The following is a 27500-nucleotide window of genomic DNA, read 5'->3' as shown; positions in this document are numbered from 1 at the left end:
AGCTTGTATCCAATTAAAGGATGTCAAAGGTTGTAACCATTCCAAGAATGTCCAGGCTTGCAACCAATCCATAGATGTCCAAGTTTCCATCCAATCCAAGGATGTCCAAGCTTCTAACCAATCCAAGGATATTCAAGCTTCGATCCAATCCAAGGAGGTCCAAGCTTCTAACCAATTCAAGGATGTCCAAGCTTCTATCCAATCCAAGGAGGTCCAAGCTTCTAACCAATTCAAGGATGTCCAAGCTTCTATCCAATCCAAGGAGGTCCAAGCTTGTAACCAATTCAAGGATGTCCAAGCTTCTATCCAATCCAAGGATATTCAAGCTTCTAACCAATTCAAGGATGTCCAAGCTTCTATCCAATCCAAGGAGGTCCAAGCTTCTAACCAATCCAAATATGTCCAAGCTTCTATCCAATCCAAGGAGGTCCAAGCTTCTAACCAATCCAAGTATGTCTAAGCTTGTAACCAATTCAAGGATGTCCAAGCTTTTAACCAATCCAAGTATGTCCAAGCTTGTAACCAATTCAAGGATGTCCAAGCTTCTATCCAATCCAAGTAGGTCCAAGCATGTAACCAATTCAAGGATGTCCAAGCTTTTAACCAATTCAAGGATGTCCAAGCTTTTAACCAATCCAAGTATGTCCAAGCTTGTAACCAATTCAAGGATGTCCAAGCTTCTATCCAATCCAAGGAGGTCCAAGCTTGTAACCAATTCAAGGATGTCCAAGCTTTTAACCAATTCAAGGATGTCCAAGCTTTTAACCAATCCAAGTATGTCCAAGCTTGTAACCAATTCAAGGATGTCCAAGCTTCTATCCAATCCAAGGAGGTCCAAGCTTGTAACCAATTCAAGGATGTCCAAGCTTTTAACCAATTCAAGGATGTCCAAGCTTTTAACCAATCCAAGTATGTCCAAGCTTGCAACCAATTCAAGGATGTCCAAGCTTCTATCCAATCCAAGTAGGTCCAAGCTTGTAACCAATTCAAGGATGTCCAAGCTTTTAACCAATTCAAGGATGTCCAAGCTTTTAACCAATCCAAGTATGTCCAAGCTTGTAACCAATTCAAGGATGTCCAAGCTTCTATCCAATCCAAGGAGGTCCAAGCTTGTAACCAATTCAAGGGTGTCCAACCTTTTAACCAATTCAAGGATGTCCAAGCTTTTAACCAATCCAAGTATGTCCAAGCTTGTAACCAATTCAAGGATGTCCAAGCTTCTATCCAATCCAAGGAGGTCCAAGCTTGTAACCATTTCAAGGAGGTCCAAGATTGTAACCATTTCAAGGAGGTCCAAGCTTGTAATCAATCCAAGGATGGCCAAGCTTGTAACCATTCCATGGATGTTCAAGCTTGTCAGCTTGTAGCCACTGATAGGTCAGATCTGAATCCCAACCTCAACCCAAATCGAATTGGCTTGATCTTGTCACCTAACCAACTCATCCACCGAGTTTTGTCCCAAGTCGTCCACAACTTTTAGCGATAACATACTGTACATAGTTTTTGGCCCCATCTCTCAATGGTGAAGAATCACTTAAAACATTCTACGATCCAGATCTGGATTCGGATCTTCACCAAAATTAAATGTTACTGTCCTTGGCCAGTCACCTACATACACAAAAAAATTGAGAATTGATCGCTTGAAAACTGTGGCTAAAAATCGTGTGACAAACAGACAAACTGGGACAGACAGACAGACAAACGCTGCAGACCAACATACTTGGCAAAAAAAAATTTTCGCCAAGTAATAAAAACAGACAGACATGGGGTGAAAACATCATCTCCGTCACCTTTCGGTGGCAGAGATAACAAGAAAGAGTGATCAGAGATTGCAGATCCTCGCCAGGGCTTGTTTTGCGTGGTGTATTTTGTGGCAAATAAATGGAAGGATGTACTAAATGAAACGTCGTTGATTGCAAATGAAAGGTCTAAATGGTCTATTTGTAAATATGTAAAGGATAAAGGTCTGAGAAGTTGTAAAAGTCAAATGGTCTGAAGGTCTAAAGGTTGAAAGATGGAAAGGTCTGAAAAGGTTTAAATGGGTCGAAAAGGGTCAAAATGGTCTCCGGGGTTTTAAAAGGTCGAAGGGATCTAAAAAAGTGTAATTTAAGGTTGAAAGGGTTGGAATTGTTTGAAGGGGTCTAAAGGGTCTTAATATATAAAAAAGGGTCTAAAGGTCAAAGGGTTCTACAGGGTATTAAATTGTATCAAAGGTTTAATGGTCCAAAGGGTAGAAAGGAGTCTTAGGGTTTTGGGATTCTAAAGGGTATAATGGTGTCTATAGGGTCTTGAGGGTGTTTATAGGTTTTAGGGGTATAAAGGGTTTTTGGGGTCTAAAGGGTATTTGGGTTTTCAGGGTCTTTTGTGCCCTCCAGGTTTTTTGGGGTCCTCAGGATCATTTGGATCTTATGGGTCCTTTCAGGTCTTTTGTGTCCTCGGGGTTTTTTCGGTCTTTTGGATCCTCAGAGTCCTGAGTGTCTTATGGATCCTCGGGGTCTTTTTGGTCTTTTGGATCCTCAGGGTCCTTATTGTCTTATGGGTCCTCAGGGTCTTTTGGGTCCTCAGGTTCTTTTGGGTCCTCGGGGTCTTAAAGGGTCGAATGTAATTCATACACATACGTTCTGCATGGACAAAGAAAAAGACAAAGAAACAAGTAAACAGACAGACAGAGAAACAAACAGACCCAAATGCAATACCCTCTCCTCTCGCGAAGGTACAGTAATTGTAATCCTCAGAAGAACAATAGGCTTCACGCCTGTCAGCGAAGAAATCCAGTCATAATAATAATAATAAATAATAATAATAATAATAATAATAAAAATAATAACTCGCCGAAACCCCGTCACGGACGGATTCCGTTCATTCAACCACCCTCACCAGCTCACCCACACTCGAGGGACATTGACTGGACAGGGCGTGCTTGCCCCCGCCTACTCATCCCCCGCCCCTGCCCCATTCCACCCCCCCGCCTTCAATTTGCTTACCCCCGCCCAAAAATATAATTACCCCGGCCCCGCCCCCGCCCCCACCCCATTCCCCCCGCCTCCCACCCCCACCATCAATTTGCTTACCCCCGCCGAAAAATTTAATTACCCCAGCCCCGCCCCCGCCTCTTCACTCCCTGCCCCCGCCTCTTCACTCCCCGCCCCCGCCTCTTCACTCCCCGCCCCGCCTCTTCACTCCCTGCCCCCGCCTCTTCACTCCCTGCCCCCGCCTCTTCACTCCTCGCCCCGTCTCAACGAAAAGTGTTTATTCTGCTTCAGAGTTGAAGTTTGACTATTGCCACTATGTGCGATGCACTCTTACAGGTACGAAGTTTCTTTCAGTCCAGGTCACAGTACCGAGAAAAACGTGATGCGACCGCTAGGAGGAGCACAAAATTGGTCCTTCAGTATTAATATAGAGATAATAATAATAATAATCCTAACAAGAACAAGCTAATAATAATAATAATAATAATAATAATAATAATAATAATAGTCGGCTTGGAAGCCTAATTAATCAGATTGAAATTCCATCATATTCCCAAGATATTAAAGCAGTCTTGTAATTAAACTTTCATATAAACTTTGCCTTGCCCAAGACGTCTTAGTATATGATGTGGTTTTACAGTTATGGCTGGGCTTAGGGTTGGGGTTAAGGTAGAGTTTATGGTTTCAGGTTGGGTTAGGGTTAGGATTAGGATTGGAGATGGGATTAGGACTGGAGTTGGGATTACAATTAGTGTTGGGGTGGGGAGAGGTACTTCCGTTAATCGGCACAAATACTTAAATATTACTTCGAATAAACTAGGAATAAGACCGTTCTTTATTTGTAAGGTCATGAACGGTGCTTCATTATAAATTGATTGCATGACCTTACCTCTCTGAGACTGAGAGTCTCGAGTTACATCAACCTACAAAGGATTACATCATCTTGGCTATTGGCGACTAAGAAATCCCATACAATAGGATTGTAAGAAAGCGTGATTATAATTCCATTTAATGATGAGTGTTTCCCATTATAATCTGATAATCCTAAAAATAACTGGAAGAGCACTCGGTAGAGCGCATACCTCCGCCATGTAATGCCTGATCCACGAGAACATATCGGGCCCAATACATTATTTAAATATCGTGCTATACAGTACTATGTCGTTTTTGGCACTATCTCTCAATGGTGAAGAATCACTTTGAAAATTAAATAATTATCGTATCTTGATCCGGATTTGGATGTTCACCAAAATCGAATCAATTCTTCCTTGACACACACCCAACCTGTCCACCAAGTTTCCGCCAAATCCGTCCATAACTTTTTGAGATATCACACCATATATCGGTTTAGCCCGATCTCTCAATGGTGAAGAATTACTGAAAAAATTCCAGTTGTCAGATCCAGATCCGGATCCGGATCTTCACCAAAATCTAATCAGCGGCGGTGTACAGAAACTTAAAAAATAATAATTAATAAATACAAGGCACAGGGAGTTGAAATTCACCGCACATGATGTATAACACGCACAGACGAAAACGAGTGTTCATTTACTTACGTAGGATGTCAAATAAATAAGAAAAATAAAAGCACGCCTGACACTAGGCCGAGGCTTCACAGTCAAAACGACACGTCCCAGAAGATAAAGATATTTTGATCACATTTGTGCATGTAGTTTTTTTTAAATAACGCTTTTTCTTCCTCTGAAATGAAACATCATATCTTCCAGTCTCCTTGAATTACTTCAAATAAAATAAATCCATCATTTTTGACAGGTTTTATACGTGTGATATAATAATAAAAATGAAACATTTGATGAAGGGAATGAAATAGATTCATTTTCAGATAAATCCATTGCTTTTAAAACTATAATTTTCATTGCTTTAGTAGAAAGTACAACCACCATTATCCACAATAATCATGATAATAGAACGGGTAATTATTGGACAGTTGACCTTATGACTCGATGACCCGGTTCCATTCAGTGGCTGCAATTTATTTCCAGTTGAAAACCGACAATGAGCAGCAAACAAGCAAATTAGACACCTCTTGATTATGGTTTAGGGCCTGGCAAGATAGCCAAGCGGTATGCACACATGATAACCGAGCCAAGCCTGTGTTAGAATCCTGACCCAGCTATCAACTGTTATCCCGGTGTTTCATAGGCAGGATGATTCATCAATGTGTATGCTGTCTCTCGGATAGGCATTAAACTGGGAATCCGTCTGTCGGCATTAGTTGGTGGACGTTAAAGATCCCACGGTGCCCTTCACGAAGTGTGGGCGAGCTATCGCCAGGGCCGTACCCAATTTACAAATTCCTACGCTGACTAATGATGGGAAGGAAATGGCAAACCACCCAGAATAACCAAACCGCCAGCACGACCAAACCCGCCAACACGACCAAACCCGCCAACACGACCCAACCGCCAAACATGACCAACCGCCCAACATGACGAACCATCCAACATGACACGATTGCACAGGACAACCAAACTGCCCAGCACGACCCAACCACCCAGGAAAACCATGCCACCCAAACCACCCAGCACGCCCCAACCGCACAGGACAACCAAACTGCCCAGCACGACCAAACCACCCAGGAAAACCAAGCCACCCAGCACGACCCAACCGCACAGGACAACCAAACTGCCCAGCACGACCAAACCGCCCAGCACAACCCAACCACCCAGGACAACCAAGCTGCCCAAACCATTCAGCACGACCCAACCACCCAGGACAACCAAGCCACCCAAACCACTCAGCACGTCTGAACCACAGGGCATAACCCAAATTGCCAGCATGACCGAGCCACCGAGCATAACTAAAATACCAAACATAACCTAAACAACCCAGAATGACCAAACCACCGAGCACAATTCAACCACCAATCATAACTAAACCACCCAACATAACTAAACCACCCAGCATAACCAAACCACTGAGCATACCTAAACAACCCAGCATAACTCTTCCCAGGAACTGATTGGGCTGCCACATGATGCTCTTTAAATGGTTTGGGATGATGGTGATGATAGTTTGTCCCTGATTTCTCCTATTGTCCCAGAGATGGACAGATCATAATATTAACAGCGACCAAGAGGAAAGGAATGAACAGTAATTGAATGATTTGGTTTTTTTTTTATAAGTTATGGGACACGAACAGCACGCCATGGTATTAAAAGCTTCGTTTTCCTGAGGTTATCACAAATCCTTTGTATGAGACATTTTCTGGTTCTGGAGAGTCTTGGCTTCACTCAAGTTGATTTGAGTAGTTCAAGCAACATTTTGGCGATAACAACGTCATGAGCCCAAAACAATCCCTTTATAGCCCCGATCTACCTTGTATTTACCTTCCTGTTGAATAAGAGGTGGAAACACTCGTCGTGACCTTTGGTTTAGTTTTTATCCCATCAAAATGACCTTTACATGATGGTAACAAGCTTGGTTGGATAATTCTTCATATTTGGCAATGTAGTACAAGAATCCTTGGTGTTCATTATCTCTTATAAAATACACTTTAATCACCACTTACAACAATGCAAGGTATAACAGCTGTTCGTCATCTTTTAGATCAATTGCTCCAAAACCTCTTATTCCAAACCTGAGTGAAAATATTTCCCATTGTGGGCTTTGTGAGCACATCATAGAAAGGAAAACTGAGCCAAAGGAAGTATTCCACCTCCACCCCCCCCCCAAACCCTCAAACTCCGGCACCCTCGGGCCTGAGAGACCATTGATGAAACCTGGAGGAGGTGAAGGATCGCTGCACATTTGTTCGTAAAGAAAATTCCAGCGATAGGATGGCATTTTTGGTTCCTTTTCCTCCCACTCAAGGGACGCTCACGTTGGCTCATTCCACGTACGCTCTGGGCACGTCCAACAAGCCCATGCCAAGACCGAGAGTGATCCGCGCTCTTTGTTCCATCTTCGCCGCAAATTCCCTGGACCATTAATCTCCCTCCACAGCTCCTCTTTTATGTAAATGTCTTCATTGTTATATTGTGGGTTCCTATTACCGACACCTTCTGAATGGGCTCCTGTGCCACTCCAGCACTTGCAGTTGCCGCAGGGGTCCTCACCAGCAGGCAGTGGCTGTCAAAAAAATGTTGCATGCCACCCTTTATGACTACAGTGATGCAAGTTACAACATTTGTTCATGACTGATCTCCAACATCAATCAACAACTTTGCTTTCACAACAATCGTGCTGCATTGCATAAACAACATGGGATCGAGACGAAGTCGATGTGCTTGTCTTTGCGTTTGTCTTGTGTGCAGAATCTGTTGTACTTTTAAAACTTACAGTTGTAAAATGTCACTGATCCAATCACTCTCCCTTCCACTTGTATCCAAGAGTAAAGGGAAACACATCTGCAGTTTGTCACACGAGCCATCACAGTCATGCGATTGCATTGAAATTAGAAAGATACATATTTCAGTATTTATTATGAATACCATAATGACTATGAACAACCAGAGGAAAAGCCAAAACTCCAATTTTGAGATCTTGGATTTCCAAATGACGAATCCTTTGTAAAAGGCACTTTTTCCACGAAGCATGACGCTTGAACTTCCAGACCGCAACGAGTCTGGAGAGGTAAAGCCCAATGGCCTATAAGGAAGATCATTAAGAGAAAAGGCAATTTCCGTGGTGGCTTGTGGTTAAAATGGCTACAATAATGGTACAAGCCGAGATCACGTGACGAGCTCGAGCAAACTAGGCCTTGGGTTCAAAATGGCAGAAAACCTGAGTCAATGAACCTGAAAGCATCGTTACTAATACGGTTTCACAAAGGGACGAAGTAATCTGCGTGCTGTACAAAAAGTGCTTCATTTAGCAACTTGTGTACAACACACAAAGACGATATCACCAGAGGTAGGGCAATGCGTACACGTAGAGACAGGGGGCTAATGCCCTACCTAGCGAGCTAAAGGGATATTCGGAGCGCAAGCCCTTGTGCAGCTCACATGCTCAATGGTATGGACAAGAGAACAGGTACAACACAGTAATCACAAACCAATGGACTGGATGATCCATGTTCCACAAGAAAGTGAAAAAAGAAAACTCAAACTTCAACACCGTGATGCAAATGTGGACACCATGATCACCATTAAGCCAATTATTAAAACACAACTAAAGGGGCTTTGCAGCTTGTTTTACAGGTCCTAAAGACAAAAAAAAACAAATGTCATCTCTCAAAATCTGAAAGGACAATACCTGCTCATCATAGTGGTGATGAACAATCATTATTGTTATTATTAGGGTACCAAGCCTTTCAGGCTGGATAATAGATTGTTATTATTACCTCCACCACCAAAGGTGGAAGGAAGTTGTGTTTTTACCCATCTCTCTGTTTGTTTGCTACTTGCAAAATCGAAGACTTGCAAGTATATTGGTAGATCAACTTTGTTATTCTGTTGGGTGGTTGCTAGACTACCCTTAGTCTCAGGTTTTCCGTCTGTCTGTATGTCTGTCTGTTTGTTTGTATGTAATGGACAGTTCTGGAGGCCAGAGGAGTCAACCGATTTTGATGAAACTTGACTGGTAGGTTCATACCAGGATCTAGTTGTATGCTTTTGAGCACCGTTGCTATGGACGCCACCCTTGCTCAGCAACGGGACTTTGAAATTTTTGAAAAAATTCGAAAAAAAAATCAAAAATCAAAAATCGGCTTCCGCGCTTTTATGCACACCATAATCAACCCCTTTGTCAAAAATTTTCAGCCCAATCCGTCAAAAACTGTATGACTAGTATGCAATTATATAGTGACCACCCATGTCGCCTTCCGGCTTGTTCTGTTTGTTTGTTTGTTTGTTTGTCAATCACCTACAGATCACAATTCTAAACCGATTGTCATGAAACTTTACCAACTTGTAGAGGTAGTCTCAACTGTGAAGCCTTTTGATTTTGAGGTCAAAGGTCATGATGAATAGACAATTGCTATTATTATTTTTCCTGCAAAGACAGATTCATGCAAAGACTATCAAAAGTGTCAGTCTTGAGGTCAAATTTCAAAAATCGTCTTTTCATCCGATTGACTTGAAAGTTGAACAGGATCTGCATATTACGTCACTGAATTGGGAAACCAACTATTTGAGGTCAAAAGGTCAAAGGTCAACTCAAGGTCAAACTTCTAAAATCAATTTTTTATCTGAAAAAGGTTAATTGTCATCATATTGACTTGGAAATTAAGCAGCAAATTGCATAGTACCTCACTGAATTTGGAAACCAACTATTTTTTGAGGTCAAAATGTCAAAGGTCAACTCAAGGTCAAACTTCTAAAATCATCAATTTCAATCTGAAAAACAATCAATTTTCATCCGATTGAGCTGAGCTTTGTTAACATTTTCAATTTTAATCTTAATGAAATGGACAATTTGATGTATACATGGCAGCCTTTGGAGAGGGGTGGATTTTGCAAGTATCGTTCAGCTTTCAGAGGTGGATTCAGCTTTCAGTTCAGGGGTGGATTCAGCTTCCCATTCTGGGTTTTGGAGCAACGTTACCAGTCTCCGGGAATTTCCCCGGAATTCCGGGATTTTGCTCCGGGAACGGAGGAATTCCGGGAGGAATTGACAAATTCTGGGAAATTCCGGGATTTTTCATTTTTCCACGAAGAAAAAATAAATTCTATCACATTTTCAAATTTTTATCCTAATCTCGCATCTTGTAGACTTCTTCCTCATCATGGTAGTGCGAATCTCGCTTGATTTTGCTCTCTCTCTTATGCTGGTTCCTGTCCCTCTCTGACTGGGTATACCCGGCACCAGTCCATTGGAATTTGGCTTCATGGCCAGAAATGACGGGCAAGTTGTTTGTTCCGTACCCCACCAGATGGCGCATATGGCCCAGCCGTACTGCACACTGCATTGTGGGACTGGCCGCACTGGCTTCGTTGCAAATGGCGGCATTTCTGAATTCGTTTTTCACCACCAATTCAGTGGTAATTCAGTTTCTCAATATTATCATCATGAGTGATTCATTAGATGCCGCATTTGGAATGGCCAAAAGAGCTGCAGAGGATGTGGTAACATCAACAGAAGGTAAAAATCAGAAAAAAATATGGACAGAATTTCAGCAGGAACTGGCTCGACCTGGAAGAGTTCAAGAGTTGGCTGGTCCATGATTTCTCAAACGGTATTACTCGTTGTAAGATTTGTAATTGTGGATTGAAAAATCCGAACAAAAGCACAATGACGAAACACATTCAGACTGAAAAACACAAGAAAACGGAACGGGAAAAGAAAGGTGCATGTAACATCAGTGCCTTTTTGTCAAAAAAACGAGGACAACCTGAGTACGAGAACTGCTCGAGCCGAGGTAAAAAATCACTGGATTTATGGCTGAGCATAGGGCGCCTTTTTTACATGCCAACCATTTGACGCCTCTGATTTCATCATTGTTTCCAAAGGATGATTCATGCAAAAATATCAAACTGAAGTAGAACAAAAGCCCAGTACATCATGGAGGATGGTATTGCCTTCCACGAGAGACGAGTTTTAGCTGAGAAACTACGGAAAACCAAATTCAGTATCCTTCTTGATGAGTCCACCAACAAAAGTGTCAGTCAAATCCTTGCAGTCCTGGTGAGGTATTTTGATGATGAGAAATCTAAAGTGAAGGATTCGCAACTTGACATGATTGAGGGAGACGATAGCACTGCTGCAGCTGCGGGATTATAAAAGTTAGTGAAAAAACTATTACATGATGTGGATATACCACTCACCAATGTTATCGGACTCGGCGCGGACAACTGCGCTACTATGATGGGGTCATCCAACGGTTTTCAGGCCCTAATTAAAATGGATGTGCCTAATATATTCGTGCAAGGATGCATCTGTCATTCCATGGCCCTGTGCGCCAATCACGCTGCCAAACTGTTGCCGTCTTGGTTGAAGGGCGTACTACGAGATATAGGAGCCTATTTTAGCAGCAGTGCTAAACGCCAACGTGAGTTTGGTCTTATACAAGACGTGGTTGGGGAACGAGCGAAGCACAAAATTTTGAAACTGTGTGACACTCAATGGCTTTCGAGGGGCGCCGTCTTAGGCCGGATTCTAGAACAATGGACGTGCCTGAAGTTGTTTTTCCAAACCGAAATGTGAGATGTCAACGAGCGCACGGAGAAGGACAAAGCTTGTCACATCTATCAGATCATGAATTCGCCTGGAACGGAGCATATGCTTCTGTTCCTACACTACATTTTGCCAAAGATCGACAGACTCAATGCTCAGTTTCAGTCAACATCGCTGAATATTCATCGAGTATCAGATGCGATCCGAGATGGGTACAGGGGACTACTCAGTCTCTTTGTAGTGGAAACGAAGATAAAATCTACCGATGTAAGTGCTATCGACCCCAGTGATATTTCCATCCACAAGCCGCTCATGGACGTAATTCTGGGCGGCAAGTGCACTGCCAAACTACTTGAAGAACCACTTCAAGCAAAAGAGGTACGTTTCCGTGAGGACTGTAAGGCGTTTTTGGTGGACTTGTGCTTGCAGATGAGAGATCGATTCGATATGAATCCAAATGGTGTGCTCGGACACTTGAAAATAATAAATCCGCAAGATGCCTTGGGTGATGGAGACACGAAGTGAGCCGCTTCTATTAGCGCGCTGGCCGCCCAGTCGTTTCCTCATTTAGTTCCCGATCTTGATGAACTTGATGATCAATGGTGGGAACTCGGACTTTGTAACGTTACAAAAGGATACGCTGATCATGCCGCACTGCTGGACAGTCCAGATAAATTCTGGGATTCAGTGAGTAAAATGAAGGATGGACTCGGCGGCCACAAGTTCGACATAATTTCACAGTTCATGAAGTACATGATGTCTTTGCCACATTCGTCGGCATGCATCGAACGCATATTTTCTCAAGTCAATATGACAAAAACGAAACACACGAATCGGTTACATGCTTCTACACTGGAGGCACGGCTCCTCGCATACCAGCATGTAACTGACCACGGAGGATGTGTGGCCTGGGAACCATCCAAACTCATCGTCGAGGATGTTCGTGAGGGACGGTGTTGGCAAAGGTACGACAACAGAATGGGTAGTCAGAATCAGGAAGAATCGGTTACGTTCTATGAAGTTTACGACTAAATTCTAGTATTATATGTGGGGTATGCCAACACCGACCATCTTGAGGTCAAACCCTCCACTCTTCATCAAAGATCACCAACATCCTCAATAATGAGTTTGGATTTTGGATGGTTGTGTGATCGATATATGCAGCAAGGTTCTTATAACACATCTTTTGCAATTTTATATCACTAAGTTAACACTTGCATTTTGTTGTTTGAATTGCATATTGTTTTTTGTACTGCTTATATATTTTTCCATCAGAGGCCATTCCGGCATTTTCAGGGATTTTTCATGACGAATTTCCAGGATTTTCTGAAATTCTGACTGGTAATGTTGGTTTGGAGCGTCGGCAGGTCTCCTTTCGGGCTCTCTGCTGACGATCTCAAAGTTAAGTTTCTGGTCATTATCTGTCTCGTTTTAACTGTTTATTTTCTCACCTGCATGTTACTGTATGTTCCCCATTCTCCCCATATGTTCTCCCCATTACCTTCAATTTCTATCTTCCCCACTTTCCCAACGTCCCCCATCCCTCCCAACTAAACACTCTATTTCTTGTCTTAAATCCCCAAAAAAAAAACTTTTAAAAACTACCTTTCTCCTTGCACACTCACGAGTCTCGATCCTTCTTCTTCTCCTTCTTCTTCTTCCTCCTGCCGGCAAACCATCTTTATTCTCGAGCTGACCCTCTCTCGCCATTACCTTCACGATTTCTTCCTACAACCTTCCATTCCCGAATGTTACCTGTTCTTCAAAAATACATCAAAAAATAATAATCTTCCTTGTATCCTTTCGATCTCTTCACCTCCTGTAACCATGTGTCCTTCTCTCTACTCTTCCTGGTACTTTTCATTGACCCAGCAGCTTCACACTGCGTTTACCATCCAAATTCACCACACACTTCCACGATTTTACTTCAACCTTCCCTTTTCCGAATGTTACGCAATCCTTATTTAAAATAAATAATTCCACTTTTGACTATACACCTCCCATAGCCAAGTGCTTCTCCCATAACCACGTGATCTGTTTAGACCCCCTGCGTCTTCCGATCCAATTTCACCATTCACCTCACGATTTTTTTCTACAACACTTCCATGACATCATCTGATGAAAACTCTCTCAAACAATAATAATAATAATAATAATAATAATAATAATAATAATAATAACGATCTCTTATAATGCTTCATCTTCCTCTTTCACACGTGCGGTACTCTTCTACTATTTAAACAGACTGCTCTCAATTCGACCTTTCCTTCATTCCTTGCCGAAAAAATCCAACTGTTACAGTGTTTCTTCTCTCCATTCTCTGAATTCGCCTTTATTGTATCCCTCAAGAAATGTGTTAAATCGCATCTCTGACCTAAAACTTTAAAAACCCCAGTTTGCTATGAATGTTCGCTTTCCATCAACCATTCTTTTTTTCCAATTTCAGTGCCAACTCACCCATCTCACCCCTCACTCTCAAAACAACCATCACACTCTTCTCCCTCCAAGCCTCTCTCTCACCTCTCTCAAAAACTCCCCCCTCACTTTTCTCCCTCAACTCTCCCCACTCACCTTTCTCCCACCATTCACCCGCCTCTCTCACCCTTCTCAAAGTTGCCCCCCCTCCTCTCATCCACAAAGCTCCCTCCTTCCACTGGCCTCTCACCTCCATCTCTTCACGCCACCTCCTCAAATCCTCAACCGCCTTCTGCCCCCTCTCTTGTCCACCCTCTACCCCAGCACTACAGAGCCATTTCTCCTCCTCATCCGGCCCCCTCCCCTCGCTATTCTGCAATCCCACACACTCTTTCAACAACACTCCTTACCTCCCCCCCTCATCCCTTGTCCTCCCCTCCCCCTCCCCTCCCACAAAGCCTCCTCCCCTCCCTCTTCATTAACAGTGTGGACCTCAAATATCCGAGGCCTTCGCTCAAACCTTTTAGATCTTTCCATACAGGTTGCCACTGACAAACCAGACATAATTATAAATCTGCCTAACAGAAACTTTCCTCCCCCAAGACATGTCTGTCTCCCAAGTATCTCTCCCTGGTTACTCCCTCCTCCGATTTGACAGACCTGAGCCTCGTCCTGGTGGAGGAGTTGCTCTCTTCATCAAAGACTCTAATCCTCACTCTCCATGCACTGCCCTCACTCCCCCAGGAATACCTCTGGCTATGGCTTCCCCTCCACTCCCACCTCATGTTTATATGTGTACTGCACCGTCCACCATACAGTGATGACTCCATCGACACCTCACTATCCAAAAACATAGACCAACTTCTATCTTCTCATTCAAACTCTCTCTTCCTCATATGTGGCAACTTTAATTGTCATCATGCCAGTTGGCGAGGTGTGAGTACCTCTCTCACCTGTCATGGCACCTCAGCAAAAGCTTTCTGCGACTCATTGGGACTGACTAAATCGGACAACTTCCCGACCCGGATCTCAAACCAATGGTGCTCCATCTCTTCTGGATCTGATTTTGACAAATTTCCCTGACAATATCTACCGCTCTTCCTCCGTTCTTTCTGTTCTTCTGATTCGGTTCTTCAGTTCTTCTGACCACGTCCTTGTCAAAGTGGACATCTCTCTGGCTCTTATCAGAGAACCACCTCACCGCCATCAAGTCTGGAATTTCACTCAAGCTAACTGGCAGGGTCTCCAAGCAGCCATCAAATTATAGACTCATAGACTTGTCTCCTATCGCTACTTTCTATAACATCAACTCATCCTGGGAATTCTTTCAAAGAATCTTGCTCTCCCTCATACACAGATTTATCCCCTCTCGTCTTCAGTTGTCCTACCCTTCCTCCCGCCCTTGGTTCCCTGAGGCTTGTGGCGAGGCAGTTGTCCTGAAACAACTTGCCTTTGCTTCATGGAAAGCAAACGCAACTGAGGGTTACTCAGTTCCTTCCATAAAGCTCAGAACAAGTGTGTATCTCCCCTCAGGAGAGCCAGAAAACAGCATCTTTCTCAGCTCAAGTATGAACTTTCAAACCTCTCTCCCTCCTCAAAATCCTGGTGGCATCTAATCAAATCTGTTTATGGTGTATGTTCCATCTCCATCCCCTCCCTTACCTCAAATGGCCGCACTGCTGATACCACACGTGAAAAGGCTGAATGCATAAACTCGGTGTTTGCATCAAAATCTTGTGTTCAAAACCCATCGCTTTCTCCACCCACCTTACCCAGTCGCACCCAACTGTCCCTGGACTCTGTGTCTTTTCTCCTGACAAGGTGGAGAGCTTGCTGTCAAACCTCAACTCAGATTCTGCAACCGGTCCAGACGGCATCAGCCCACGTGTCCTAAAAACATGCTCTTCTGCTCTTGCTCGCCCTCTCTCTGTTCTATTCACCCTCTCATTTGCTCAAGGTCATCTGCCATCTGCTTGGAAATCAGCAAACATCACTGCCCTGCACAGAAAAGGTGCAAAAACAGATCGCTGCAACTGCAGACCAATCAGCCTTCTCCTAATTATCAGCAAGGTTATGGAATCCATCATCGCTTCAGACATTAAATCCTTCCTCTTCTCCAATGGCTTGATTTCCGATCATCAATTTGGTTTCAGACCAGGTCACTCTACCCTGGATATGTTGCTACATATTTTTATATATATATATATATATATATATATATATATATATATATATATATATATATATATATATATATATATATATATATATATATATATATATATATATATATACACACACACACACACACACACACACACACACGTGTGTGTGTTTGTTTGTGTGTGCGTCTTTTCTCACTATGTCACTTTCCTTGCTGACTTGTGTTTTTTTTTGTCCTGTACAATTAAGTGGGTGCCACATTTATTAAATCTCAACAGACATTTTCTGACTTGCATGGATTGTTCACTTTCAGAGTGCACAATTCAGCGGCTGTTGAGAAAGAGTTTTCAGTGCTCACAAACAGAAAGAATTGGTAAAGACTATCAATACATTGGAGATTCCAATTTCATAATCAGAAACAACTATGACAACTATTGCTTCCACTTCAAGCGATAGATCGCTTCAACTTCTACTCTAAGCATAACTTAAACAAAACTATTTTGATGAACTCAACAACAATGTTGTCGTTGTTCATATGCATTACGGCCGCAGGTTAGCTTCAGTTCTTGCAGGGGTGCGGTAGTGCCGCCTGCCAATTCAACAACAAAAGACAATGATAATCAAATGTAAGTGAACAGAACCTGTAACAGTAATGACTAATGAGTGCACACAACACAATTATAATAGGTGTTTTGAGTGTACGATATTATATAGCACGCATTGTGTATATGGAGTGAGTGCATTTTTTATTGATATATTTACCTCCACCATCGAAGGTGAAGGTGGTTATGTTTTCACCATTTTCTATCTGTTTGTCTGTTTGTGTACAGGATATCTCAAAATGTTTGGGACGGATCCGGATGAAATTTTGTGGACAGGTTCGGTGTGTGACAAGGACGAAATGATTATATTTTGGTGAAGATCCGGATCCGACGACTAGACTTTTTAAAGTGATTCTTCGCGATTGAGAGAAGGGGCCAAAAACGACATATATCACGATATCTCAAAACGTTGTGGACGGATTCGGATGCAACTTGGTGGACATGTTGGGTGTGTGACAAGGAAGAATGATTCAATTTTGGTGAAGATGCGGATCCGGATCTGGATCTGATCATTTTTTAAATGATTCTTCACCATTGAGAGATAGGGCTCAACCGATATGTAGCACGATATCTCAAAAAGTTGTGGACGGATTCGGATGAAACTTGGTAGACAGGTTAGGTGTGTGACAAGGAAGAATTGATTCAATTTTGGTGAAGAACCGAATCCGAATCCAATAATTTAAGTGATTCTTCGTCATTGAGAGATCGGGCCAAAAATTATATATATATATATATATATATATATATATATATATATATATATATATATATATATATATATATATATGTATGTATATATATATATATATATATATATATATATATATATATATGTATATATCACGATATCTCAAAAAGCTTGAGACAGATTCGGATGAAACTTGGTGCACAGGTTTGGTTTTTGACCACAACAAATTGATTTTGTTGAAGATCCGGATCCGACTACTAGATCTGATCCTAATCCGGATCTGGATACGAGAATTATTTAATTTAAGTAATTCTTTACCATTGAAAGATAGGGCCAAAAACGATATAGTACTGTATAATATGATATTTCAAAAATGTATTGGGCCCGATATGTTCTCGTGGATCAGGCATTACGGGGCGGAGGTATGCGCACTACTGAGTGCCCTTCTAGTCAAATGTGTTCACTTGGGCTCCCATTTCTACTTGTTTCTCATGAAATGTTAGTATTGTGTGAATATAAAAGCAAAGGTTCAATCATAAAATGTAAAATTATTGTTTTATTACATCACAGAGTGCCGAGTGCTTCCATTGTTTGTCACGCACATTTCGGGGAAAGCTGTGCAGGTCACGCACTAGACACATAGCCACTCAGGTTTCAAGTAAAGGGATTGTGGCCCCAGGATAGAGAGATGTGCGTGTTTGTGTGAATGGAGCTGCGTGTGCTCATATGCGTGCTCGTGTGTGTGAGAGCTTCTGCATGTGAGTGTGCATGTGAGTGTACATGTTTACCAGATTTTCCTTTAGCGTTATCATGAGGCTAAACTGCTCTGCTCTACTTTTCCAACTCAAGAAAATGAAATCGTTTTTGAAGTTGTCATGAACTCAGCTTAAACTTCTGCTTCAAAGATGGATGTATTGTCGTTTCTTATATCGTTTCAAAAAACAACTACAATAGCAGTGTCGATCATGTAATAATGCATCTTTTCTGCATTATTATGTATGAGAGGATATTGGGACCATACTCTGTGCAGAGCGTTGGTGCTGCCTAAGCAGTCTCCTTGGCTATTGGGCACAATCCTGGATGGGTCGCCACTCCGACGCAGGATACCAGCAAGCTGGCACTCAATTTGCCGACCTCGGAAGGATGACAGGCAGAGTAAACCCCACTTGGTATTAATTCAACAGCTGAGTAGGATTTGAACTCAGGACCCTCGGATCCAAAGCCTGCCACCCTAACCATTAAGCCAACACGAGGCATATGCATGAGAGACTTTCAACAAAGTTCACAGAGCTAGGGACTCACCACAATAGTCTATAAAATACAATGTTTTTTTTATTTCGTTCAATATAACATTTTATATCGTTGTTTTTTTATTATTATTATTATTATATATTTCACAAGTCAATACCCTATGTACTCTCATACAAATGAAGAAAGAAAGAAAGAAAGAAAGAAAGGCCAAACTTTACAAAAAAAAAAAACTTAACAGCAGCGAAAACGAACACACCGATAAAGATGTTCCTGAAAATTTGTCCTGAATCGTTATGAGAATGGATCCATCATAACCATAAGATCAAGTCCTCAATAATCACAAGATTTAATCCTTTATAACCATAAGATAGGGTCCTTAATAATCATGAGGTTGAATCCTTAATAATGAAGACATTGGACCTTAATAATCATAAGATCAGGTCCTTAAAAATCACGAGATCTGGTCCTTAATAATTACGAGGTCAGTCAGGTCCATAACAATCATGAGAATGTTGTTTATTAACATAAACTAAGTTTATTAATATAAAGCAGGTTTATTAATTAAAATAAGTTTATTAATATAAAGTAAGTTTATTACTATAAATCAGGTTTATTAATTAAAATAAGCTTATTAATAGAAAGTAAGTTTATTACTATAAATCAGGTTTATAAATAGAATGGAGGTTTATTTAAATAAAGCAGGTTTATAAATATAAGGCAGGTTTATTAATATAATGAAAGTTTATTAATTAAAATAAGTTTATTAATATAATGTAGGTTTATTACGACAAAGCAGGTTTATAAATAGAATGGAGATTTATTAAAATAAAATAAAGCAGGTTTATTCATATAATGAATGTTTATTAAAATATAAAACATGTTTATAAATAAAATGGAGATTTATTAAATAAAGCAGGTTTATTCATATAAAGCAGGTTTAGAAATAGAATGGATGTTAATTAAAATAAAGCAGGTTTATGAAAATATAAAACATGTTTATAAATACAATGGAGGTTTATTCATATAAAGCAGGTTTATAAATAGGACGTTAATGAAAATAAAGCAAGTTTATTAATATAATGAAGGTTTATTAAAATATAAAACATGTTTATAAATACAATTGAGGTTTATTCATATAAAGCAGGTTTATAAATAGGACGTTAATTAAAATAAAACAGGTTTATTAATATAATGAAGGTTTATGAAAATATAAAACATGTTTATAAATAAAATGGAGATTTATTAAATAAAGCAGGTTTATAAATACAATGGAGGTTTATTCATATAAAGCAAGTTTAGAAATAGAATGGACGTGAATTAAAATGAAGCAGGTTTATTAAAATATAAAACATGTTTATAAATACAATTGAGGTTTATTCATATAAAGCAGGTTTATAAATAGGACGTTAATTAAAATAAAGCAGGTTTATTAATATAATGAACGTTTATTAAAATATAAAACATGTTTATAAATAAAATGGAGATTTATTAAATAAAGCGGGTTTATAAATACAATGGAGGTTTATTCATATAAAGCAGGTTTAGAAATAGAATGGACGTGAATTAAAATGAAGCAGGTTTATTAAAATATAAAACATGTTTATAAATACATGGAGGTTTATTCATATAAAGCAGGTTTATAAATAGAATGGACGTTAATTAAAATAAAGCAGGTTTATAAATACAATGGAGGTTTATTCATATAAAGCAGGTTTATAAATAGAATGGACGTTAATTAAAATAAAGCAGGTTTATAAATACAATGGAGGTTTATTCATATAAAGCAGGTTTATAAATATAAGGCAGGTTTATTAATATAAAGCAGGTTTATAAATCCAAGGCTGGTTTATTAATATAAAGCAGGTTTGTAAATATAACGGAGGTTCATTAATATAAAGCAGGTTTATAAATACAAGGTAGGTTTATTAATACAAAGTTAATTTATTAATATTATCAGTCTGTATGTATGTATGTATGTATGTATGTATGTATGTATGTATATATATATATATATATATATATATATATATATATATATATATATATATATATGACAGGTTTATTAATATAAAGCAGGTTTATAAATAGAATGGAGGTTTATTCATATAAAGCAGGTTTATAAATAGAATGGAGGTTTATAAACAGAAAGCATGTTTATTCATGTATGTTTGTATACAGATTGTCATGTCTCACATAGTGGACAAAGGGAAAACACATCACTGACTGTCCCCTGAACCGGAGAAACTGCAATGTTTTCTGAAATTACTGCTTTACAAGCACAAAGATGCCAAATACTGCCTTTGGGCAGAGCACGCATGATGATTAAACATAAATATACCTCGTTAAGAGAACTCGGTCATGTACTTCTATCAAAATATGTCTCTGCTTGTAAAGTCAAGTCTGTAAATTAGATTAAAACGTCTTTACGTTCATAGCTCCCACTGAAGTGTGTCATGGTTTGTATTACATAGACCTTCCCTATGTATAAAAACCTTTACACGAATAAAAGTCGATGGACCCTTCATGAAAATATACTGCAATTTAAGAAAATTCTAAGCAGCCAGGTTATTAAAGGTAATCCAGTCATGTGGATTATAATGCTAGTGAAACAAATCCAAAATTTTAAACAATTCATCCATGAATAGCAGCTTCGTGTTTCAGTTGAGTAACATCTACTTAACTTGAGAATAAATAAAAGTAAGGTGCAGGTTCATCGTTGAACTCTCAATTGAATATTTAGCACTTAATTTGGTACGTTGGATGACAACTTTCAAACAAAGTTATTTTGGATGAATTTTCATGAGGTGCATGAGGTTCACATGTTGAGAGTAAATGTGTGCGATGGTGGCCATGGGTGGACTTGAATTTCACATCGACAAAAGAGAAAACCTACATCCATTCATACTGATAATTAAGCCTCCCACCTCCCCAGACCATGTTGGAAAAGTCACAAAGTTGTCAGTCCACCAATTTGTGTTTGAATCCTTCTTGTTCGATCTTTAGACACACATAAGACACCACATGTGATGGTCTCCAGGTAGAGGATCCAACGTCCCACCGAGTAATGCTGCACATACCTTGGTGTACTTTATCTGCAGGTCCATCACCGGGCTCGGGGGAGAGATCGATAGACCGTCGAATGCATTGGATAGGACACCATCCGTGCGCGAAGCTACCTCTGACATGGTGCAAGGCAGACAGAGCGTACTGCGATGTGCTTATTCTGTGCCCACACAGTTCAGCCGTAACACAGGACACAGCGGCGCAGACTTTATGCAGAGGGGAGCAAAGTGGTGCGGGGAGGCCAGAGGGTCGAACCGCCCTCCGATTGGTCATTACGGGGAGTGCAGCCTCTCCAGGAGTGGTTATAGGCGAGGACCCATCACAAGTCTGGATCATGAGTGAACCAGTCAGATATTATTATTACTATTACGAATAATAATAATAACAATGATAATACCGTAATGCTAGTTCTGCTTTAAGTAAACAAGAGAGTGAATCCAACACATGAAGTAATCCGATTTTTCACTTGGCTTTGACGATACATATAGTTTGCAGACTAAAGTATATTGTGGTAAATCAACCACCTCGATGCTCCAATTCGTGCCACCTTCAGCAACAACATGGTTTAATGTCTCTCCAAGCAGCTGTTGTCCTAGTGATGGTCAAACCAGAGAACTTGTAATCTGATGAAGCACACAAAAAAACTGTCATAATTGGGAATATCCACATTCAAAACAGGGCACCACCAACTAACTACGATAGCTGTCCAGCAGGACATCAGCGAGCTGTACTTATTGGTGGTGCCTAGATGGTCAGCAGGATCTGAGGCAGCTGTAATTGCTGGTGGTGCCAAGATGTCCAGAAAGACTTAACAAAGCTGTGCTTGATGGTGGTGGATTTAGTTTGGAAATCTGACGAAGCCTCCCTCAAATGTACAAGCACCCTACACTCGGCCCAAGGGAAATCTCTGAATGGAAGGGAACATACCAATGCATATACAATATAATCGCTTATAAGGCTCATACAAACAAAGAAAATATCAAAATGTGAAACATATCCACACACAATGGACTGAAGTTATACATCGAGTGCATGTTCCACCATATTTTAACCATTTCCGCAGGATCTCGATCCCCCGTTCAAAAAGGTCTCACAGGTGTTCCATGGGATTGAGATCAAGAAACTGCGTGAGCAGGTTAAGGTCACTGCTCAAGATCTGTAAACCATTCCTGCACAGCATGGTTCTGATGGATTGGACTGATGATCTGGACCCATGGAGAAACCCTCCTTGCCATTTGATGAGCATTTAACCTTGTTGATTCTTCTCATTATGTGGTGGGGGAACGTCGAGTTTAAGATCAAAGCACCACGTCGTGCCAACGTTGTGGACCTTTTGGAATGACAAATGGGGGCGGAATGTTCGCAATGCCATTTGTTTCGCTTTGCCACGATTTCCCATTTGTTCCAAAAGGAAAATGTGATTCTTCTATCCGATCATGAACCACGTTCAGGCCATGGCGAGTCCAAATCAGGAGTCCGAACCGGGACGAGTCTGAAAATTAACCACGTGAAAAATATCGAGGTGGTGAAGGGAGGGAGGGGGTAAAGTAGGGGGATTGACTGGGAACAGGTTAACTGTACAGACAACTAACACCGAGTTGTTAATGCTGTTTGTATTTCATTATTTAGCACATGCGGTGGAGGGGGAGAGGTACAAGGTACTTGTGGGAAAACTGGAGGTGGGAGGGAGGGCTGGTGAAAGTTGAGTGTGGGGGGGGGGGCTGTGATGGGAGGTGGATAAAAATCGCACACTGCCACAGAGAGAGACAAAGCACACACTGGTTGACACATCAATGACAAATTGTTCAGGTTCCACTGCAGACAGGCTTTCTTGGCCTCATCCCTGATGATCGTTTATACAAGCGATTGACTCCACCAAACTCACAATGTAAAGCTTCCTTGCAGTTTACTCCAAAATAATCTATCAATGTACTCGTACATACATTATTTCATCCAAAAGGATGATGTAAAAGCAGCGCACTTAGCATTGAGCTGTCTAGTGTGAGTTTGATTCCAGACCACACAATAAACTGTCCCATTGGTGTTTCACAGGCGTGATGTTGAGTCAAAGAGTGGGTCATCCCGCTGATGGACATTAAGCCGGGTGTCCCGCTTGCTTGGCTCACTGTGTCTTTAGTGAGGGGTATGTGAGTTATCACCAGCACCCTGAACAAATGAATTCCTGCCAAAATCAGCTCTTGTCAAATGTCAGGTCTTGACAGCCAGTTCGTGAAAGACCTGGGCCAAACTTTCTCCAGCTGATCCCACAAAGTGAGAAGAAATGGAGCCATTAAAAGTGGTAGTACTGTATCGTAGTACTTACAAGTTATAGTAAACCGATTATTCATATTGTAACCTTCATTGATAACAATGTATCTTGTTGACAGATTCTAAAGAAAAATACAAAGTTTAACTTGTTCGTGACCGAGTTACAAAGTTTGTAAAAATTGTGACCAAGTTACAAAGTTTATCGACATTGTGACCTAGTTACAAAGTTTATCTAGTTTGTCACCAAGTTACAAGGTTTATTTAAATCGTGACCTAATCAAAGTATATTGATGTTGTGACTAAGTTACGAAGTTAATCTAGTTTGTGACCGAGTTATGAAGTTAATGTAGTTTATGACCGAGTTATGAAGTTAATGTAGTTTATGACGCAGTTACAAATTTTTAACTTGTTGGTGACTGAGTTACAAAGTTTGTATAGATTGTGACCTTGTTATAAGGTTTATCTGGATTGTGACAGAGTCAAAATCTATCTTGGTTGTGACCAAGATACGAAGTTAATCTAGTTTGTGACCGAGTTACAAAGTTTATCAAGATTCTGACCGAATCAAAGTCTCTCTAGATTGTGACCATGATACGAAATTAATCTAGTTTGTGACAGAGTTATGAAGTTAATCTGGTTTGTGATGCAGTTGCAAAGTTTAACTTGGTGACTGAGTTACAAAGTTTGTATAGATTGAAACCTAGTGACACAGTCTATGTAGATTGTGACCGAGTCAACATCTATCTCGGCTGTGACCGAGATACGAAGTTAATCTAGTTTGTGACCAAGTTACAAAGTTTATCGAAGTCTCTCTAGATTGTGACCATGATACGAAATTAATCTACTTTGTGACTGAGTTATGAAGTTAATCTGGTTTGTGATGCAGTTGCAAAGTTTAACTTGGTGACTGAGTTACAAAGTTTGTATAGATTGAAACCTAGTTACACAGTTTTATCTAGATTGTGACCGAGTCAACATCTATCTCAGTTGTGACCGAGATACGAAGTTAATCGAGTTTGTAAAAAGTTATAAAGTTTATCAAGATTCTGACCTAATCAAAGTCTCTCTATATTGTGACCGAGATACAAAATTAATTTAGTTTGTGACCGAGTTATGAAGTTAATCACGTTTGCCACCAACTTACCAAGATAATCTAGTTTGTGACCAAGGTACAAAGCTTATCTACCTTGTCACCAAGTTACGAAGTTTATCGAGATTCTAACCTAATCAAAGTCTCTCTTGATTGTGACCAAGATATGAAATTAATTTAGTTTGTGACCGAGTTACGAAGTTAATTTAGTTTGGGACCAAGTTACGAAATTAATTTAGTTTGTGACTGAGGTAAAAAGTTGATCTAGCTTGTAACCTAGTTGCAAAGTTTACATAGTTTGTCTCAAAATTTCAAAGTTTATCTACTTTGTGACGTAGTTGCAAAGTTTCGCAATTTTGTGACCTCTTTGCAAAGGTTATCTCATTTGTGACACAGTTACAAAGTTTATATACATAGTTTGTAACTACATACAAAGTATTTCTAGTTTGTGACCGAGTGTGACCTAGTTACAAAGTTGATTTAGTTTGTGACCAAGTCAAAGTCTGTCTAGGTTGTGACCAAGTTACAAAGTTAATCTAGTTTGTGATGGTTACAAAGTTTATCCAATTTGTGACCAAATTACAAAGGTTATCCAGAGTGTGACCACTTCTAAAGGTTTACCTAGTTTGTTACCAAGTGTATAAAACATTTTTATATTCATAAATTAACTACTTTAACCACCATTCGTTCCATAGCGGCAAAGCAGTTTGATCATGCAACCGCACACATAGTGTGAGTGTGAACCTTATGTGCTGTTAAGGTTTCTCTCTCTGTTTGTAATGATAATCTTTTCTATCCTGGAACCTCAATAAAAGTATTTCCATTAGACAAAGTTACTTAAAGAGTATTTATAAGTATCAAATCAAATCGAGTGCTTCCACTCAATTTGATACTTGTCAATACCCATTGTGTTCATGAAGCATTTATGTGCTGACAACAGGGAACACTGGGTGAGGAGGATGCCCGTATTCTTGGCAGAGCATCGGAGTGCTCTCAACAGATCGTGAACAGGTAAGAAACAAACCTGGACGGGTTGACAATGTTGAAGGGTGTGCAAAGTTTATACTGAGCAACCATGGGAATCAAGCTGACACCGGCGAGGGGATTGCAACAAGGATTTACCAATTCAACAACCAAACTGCCTTAATGTAGCAACTGTGATGGTGAAATGCCAGAGCAGAAAGAAAGCAGTAGAAGATGGGCCATCAATCTGTCTGTGATGTGGGAGTAACGAGTCCAGAGACTCAACTTTATCACATAACATTCCAATGATTTATAGGGCCTTGGACTCAAGAAATGAAAGGTGTGAGATTGGGGCAAGAGCCCAAAGGGAAGAGCAGCACACCATCGAGCTACAGTTGAAGACCGAGGTTGTTAGAAGTTCGGATTTCCCTCAAAAAGATTTGCCTGCTGGCTTTGGAGGCCAACTCTGATGTGGTTTGTCCAAGAGGTCGTGGCTGATGATGAGGCCCAACAATATTTAGAACTTAACTTCTTTAAGGGAGGGTTCTCCAAAAGGTCCTTTTGGTGATAAAGTGAGAATATGAGATTATCCAAGGTTGAAAGACATATTCCAAGTAAAAGACCAGTTATTGTTTCTGTAAAAGTTGGCTACAAAAGTTTAGGAAGCCAGTAAGCTGTGAGAGGGAATGGCCTTGGATGCTGTAGGCAGAGAGGTTGGAGAGAAAGGCGGGATGCCAGACCGTATGAAATGCTCAACATATGTCCAGAGAGACGGCCTTGATCTCATATCTGAGTTTGAGGGCTTCCATCCATTGTTGGGAGAGCAGAAATGGTATGTCCAGGGTAGAATGACGGGGAGAAGAAACAAAATAATAGTTACCAGGCCATTGGACAAAAGGAAAATCTTCATATCAACTGCAATGATTTATTCCATGACTTTGCTTATAATACCTTCTTGGCTCATCCTCAGGACTTTCTTCAGGATTAACAACCCATTCCATCACAAGTTATTACAACAGGAACTCCATCAGTTCAACAGGGGTTATTACATTTACTTCAGGTTGAAAAGTATATGAACAACAGGAATTAGCCACAAGTTTCTCCTTTCCAATTAAACACATAATAAAGCAAACAAATGAATTTGTCTCAATAACTTTGCACCAATTGCACTTACCCAGATATGAACTTGTTGAAAATAGAGAATCAAGGGTTTTCATGTCATCTAGAATATCTAATGCTCTGATTGCTTCTTTGTTGTACCCAAACACAGTGTGTACAGATAACATGCGAATAAACAGCTCAGGAAGAAGCACCGCAAGTGTTCAACCACCTCAAGTCGCATACACACCTGTCGTGTACAAAAATCTCACTTGTATAACAGTATACGTACCAATGTTGTATTGCGCATGTACAAGCACAGTGTTTACTGGCACCACGCATGTACACACAGGCAAAGTTCACGCAAAGCAATGGAAATGAAATGGCTTTTTTTATCCCTTTCACATCTACCTATGAACATTGAGACACTGCAAACACCTCGAGTACCCTCTCGTACTAAAGCCCAAAGACATGATCTCAACGATGATCTTGTTTCACAATCTCATTAAATCTGGAGGATCCTTGGTGGTGTGCACCACACGCTATGTACATGCAAACCCTAAACAAACCCATTGATTGGATGATTTCCTTTACAGAGCCTCAAATTATTTGTCTCCAGACCCCATCCCACGGAGCTCCCCGCTGCGTCCCAGCGACCACCTGTTCAATCGGTTTGTACAGCTTGTTCACGGATCGTGTCGGAGCTACCAAAGCTACTTTGGAAGGGAATCTTTAATCCGCCTGTGCCGTCCCATCTATTTTTAGAGTCGAATCGAAATAAGTGAGCAATTTGTACTGGAACCTGTGTCTGACTCCCAAGATGTCGTTTCAAGCAGCAGCCACGCCGAAAG

General features: G+C 40.5%; 1 protein-coding gene across 1 annotated transcript in view; it reads right to left on the bottom strand.

The window, feature by feature from the left end:
* Positions 1-21482, bottom strand: part of LOC147015113 (aldehyde dehydrogenase 1A1-like) — a 153244-nt gene extending 131762 nt beyond the window's left edge. Inside the window, exon 1 of the mRNA XM_085849547.1 lies at positions 21245-21482. Within this exon, the coding sequence (XP_085705673.1) occupies positions 21245-21352 (108 nt within the window). The 5' untranslated portion in view covers positions 21353-21482. The remainder of the gene's footprint in view (positions 1-21244) is intronic.
* Positions 21483-27500: the final 6018 nt, after the last annotated feature.

The sequence above is a fragment of the Eptatretus burgeri genome, chromosome 12 (genome assembly GCF_056783735.1).
Source record: "Eptatretus burgeri isolate ZD-2024b chromosome 12, Ebu_testis_v1, whole genome shotgun sequence".
Lineage (NCBI taxonomy): Eukaryota > Metazoa > Chordata > Myxini > Myxiniformes > Myxinidae > Eptatretus > Eptatretus burgeri.
This window is presented reverse-complemented; position numbering and strand designations above follow the sequence as displayed.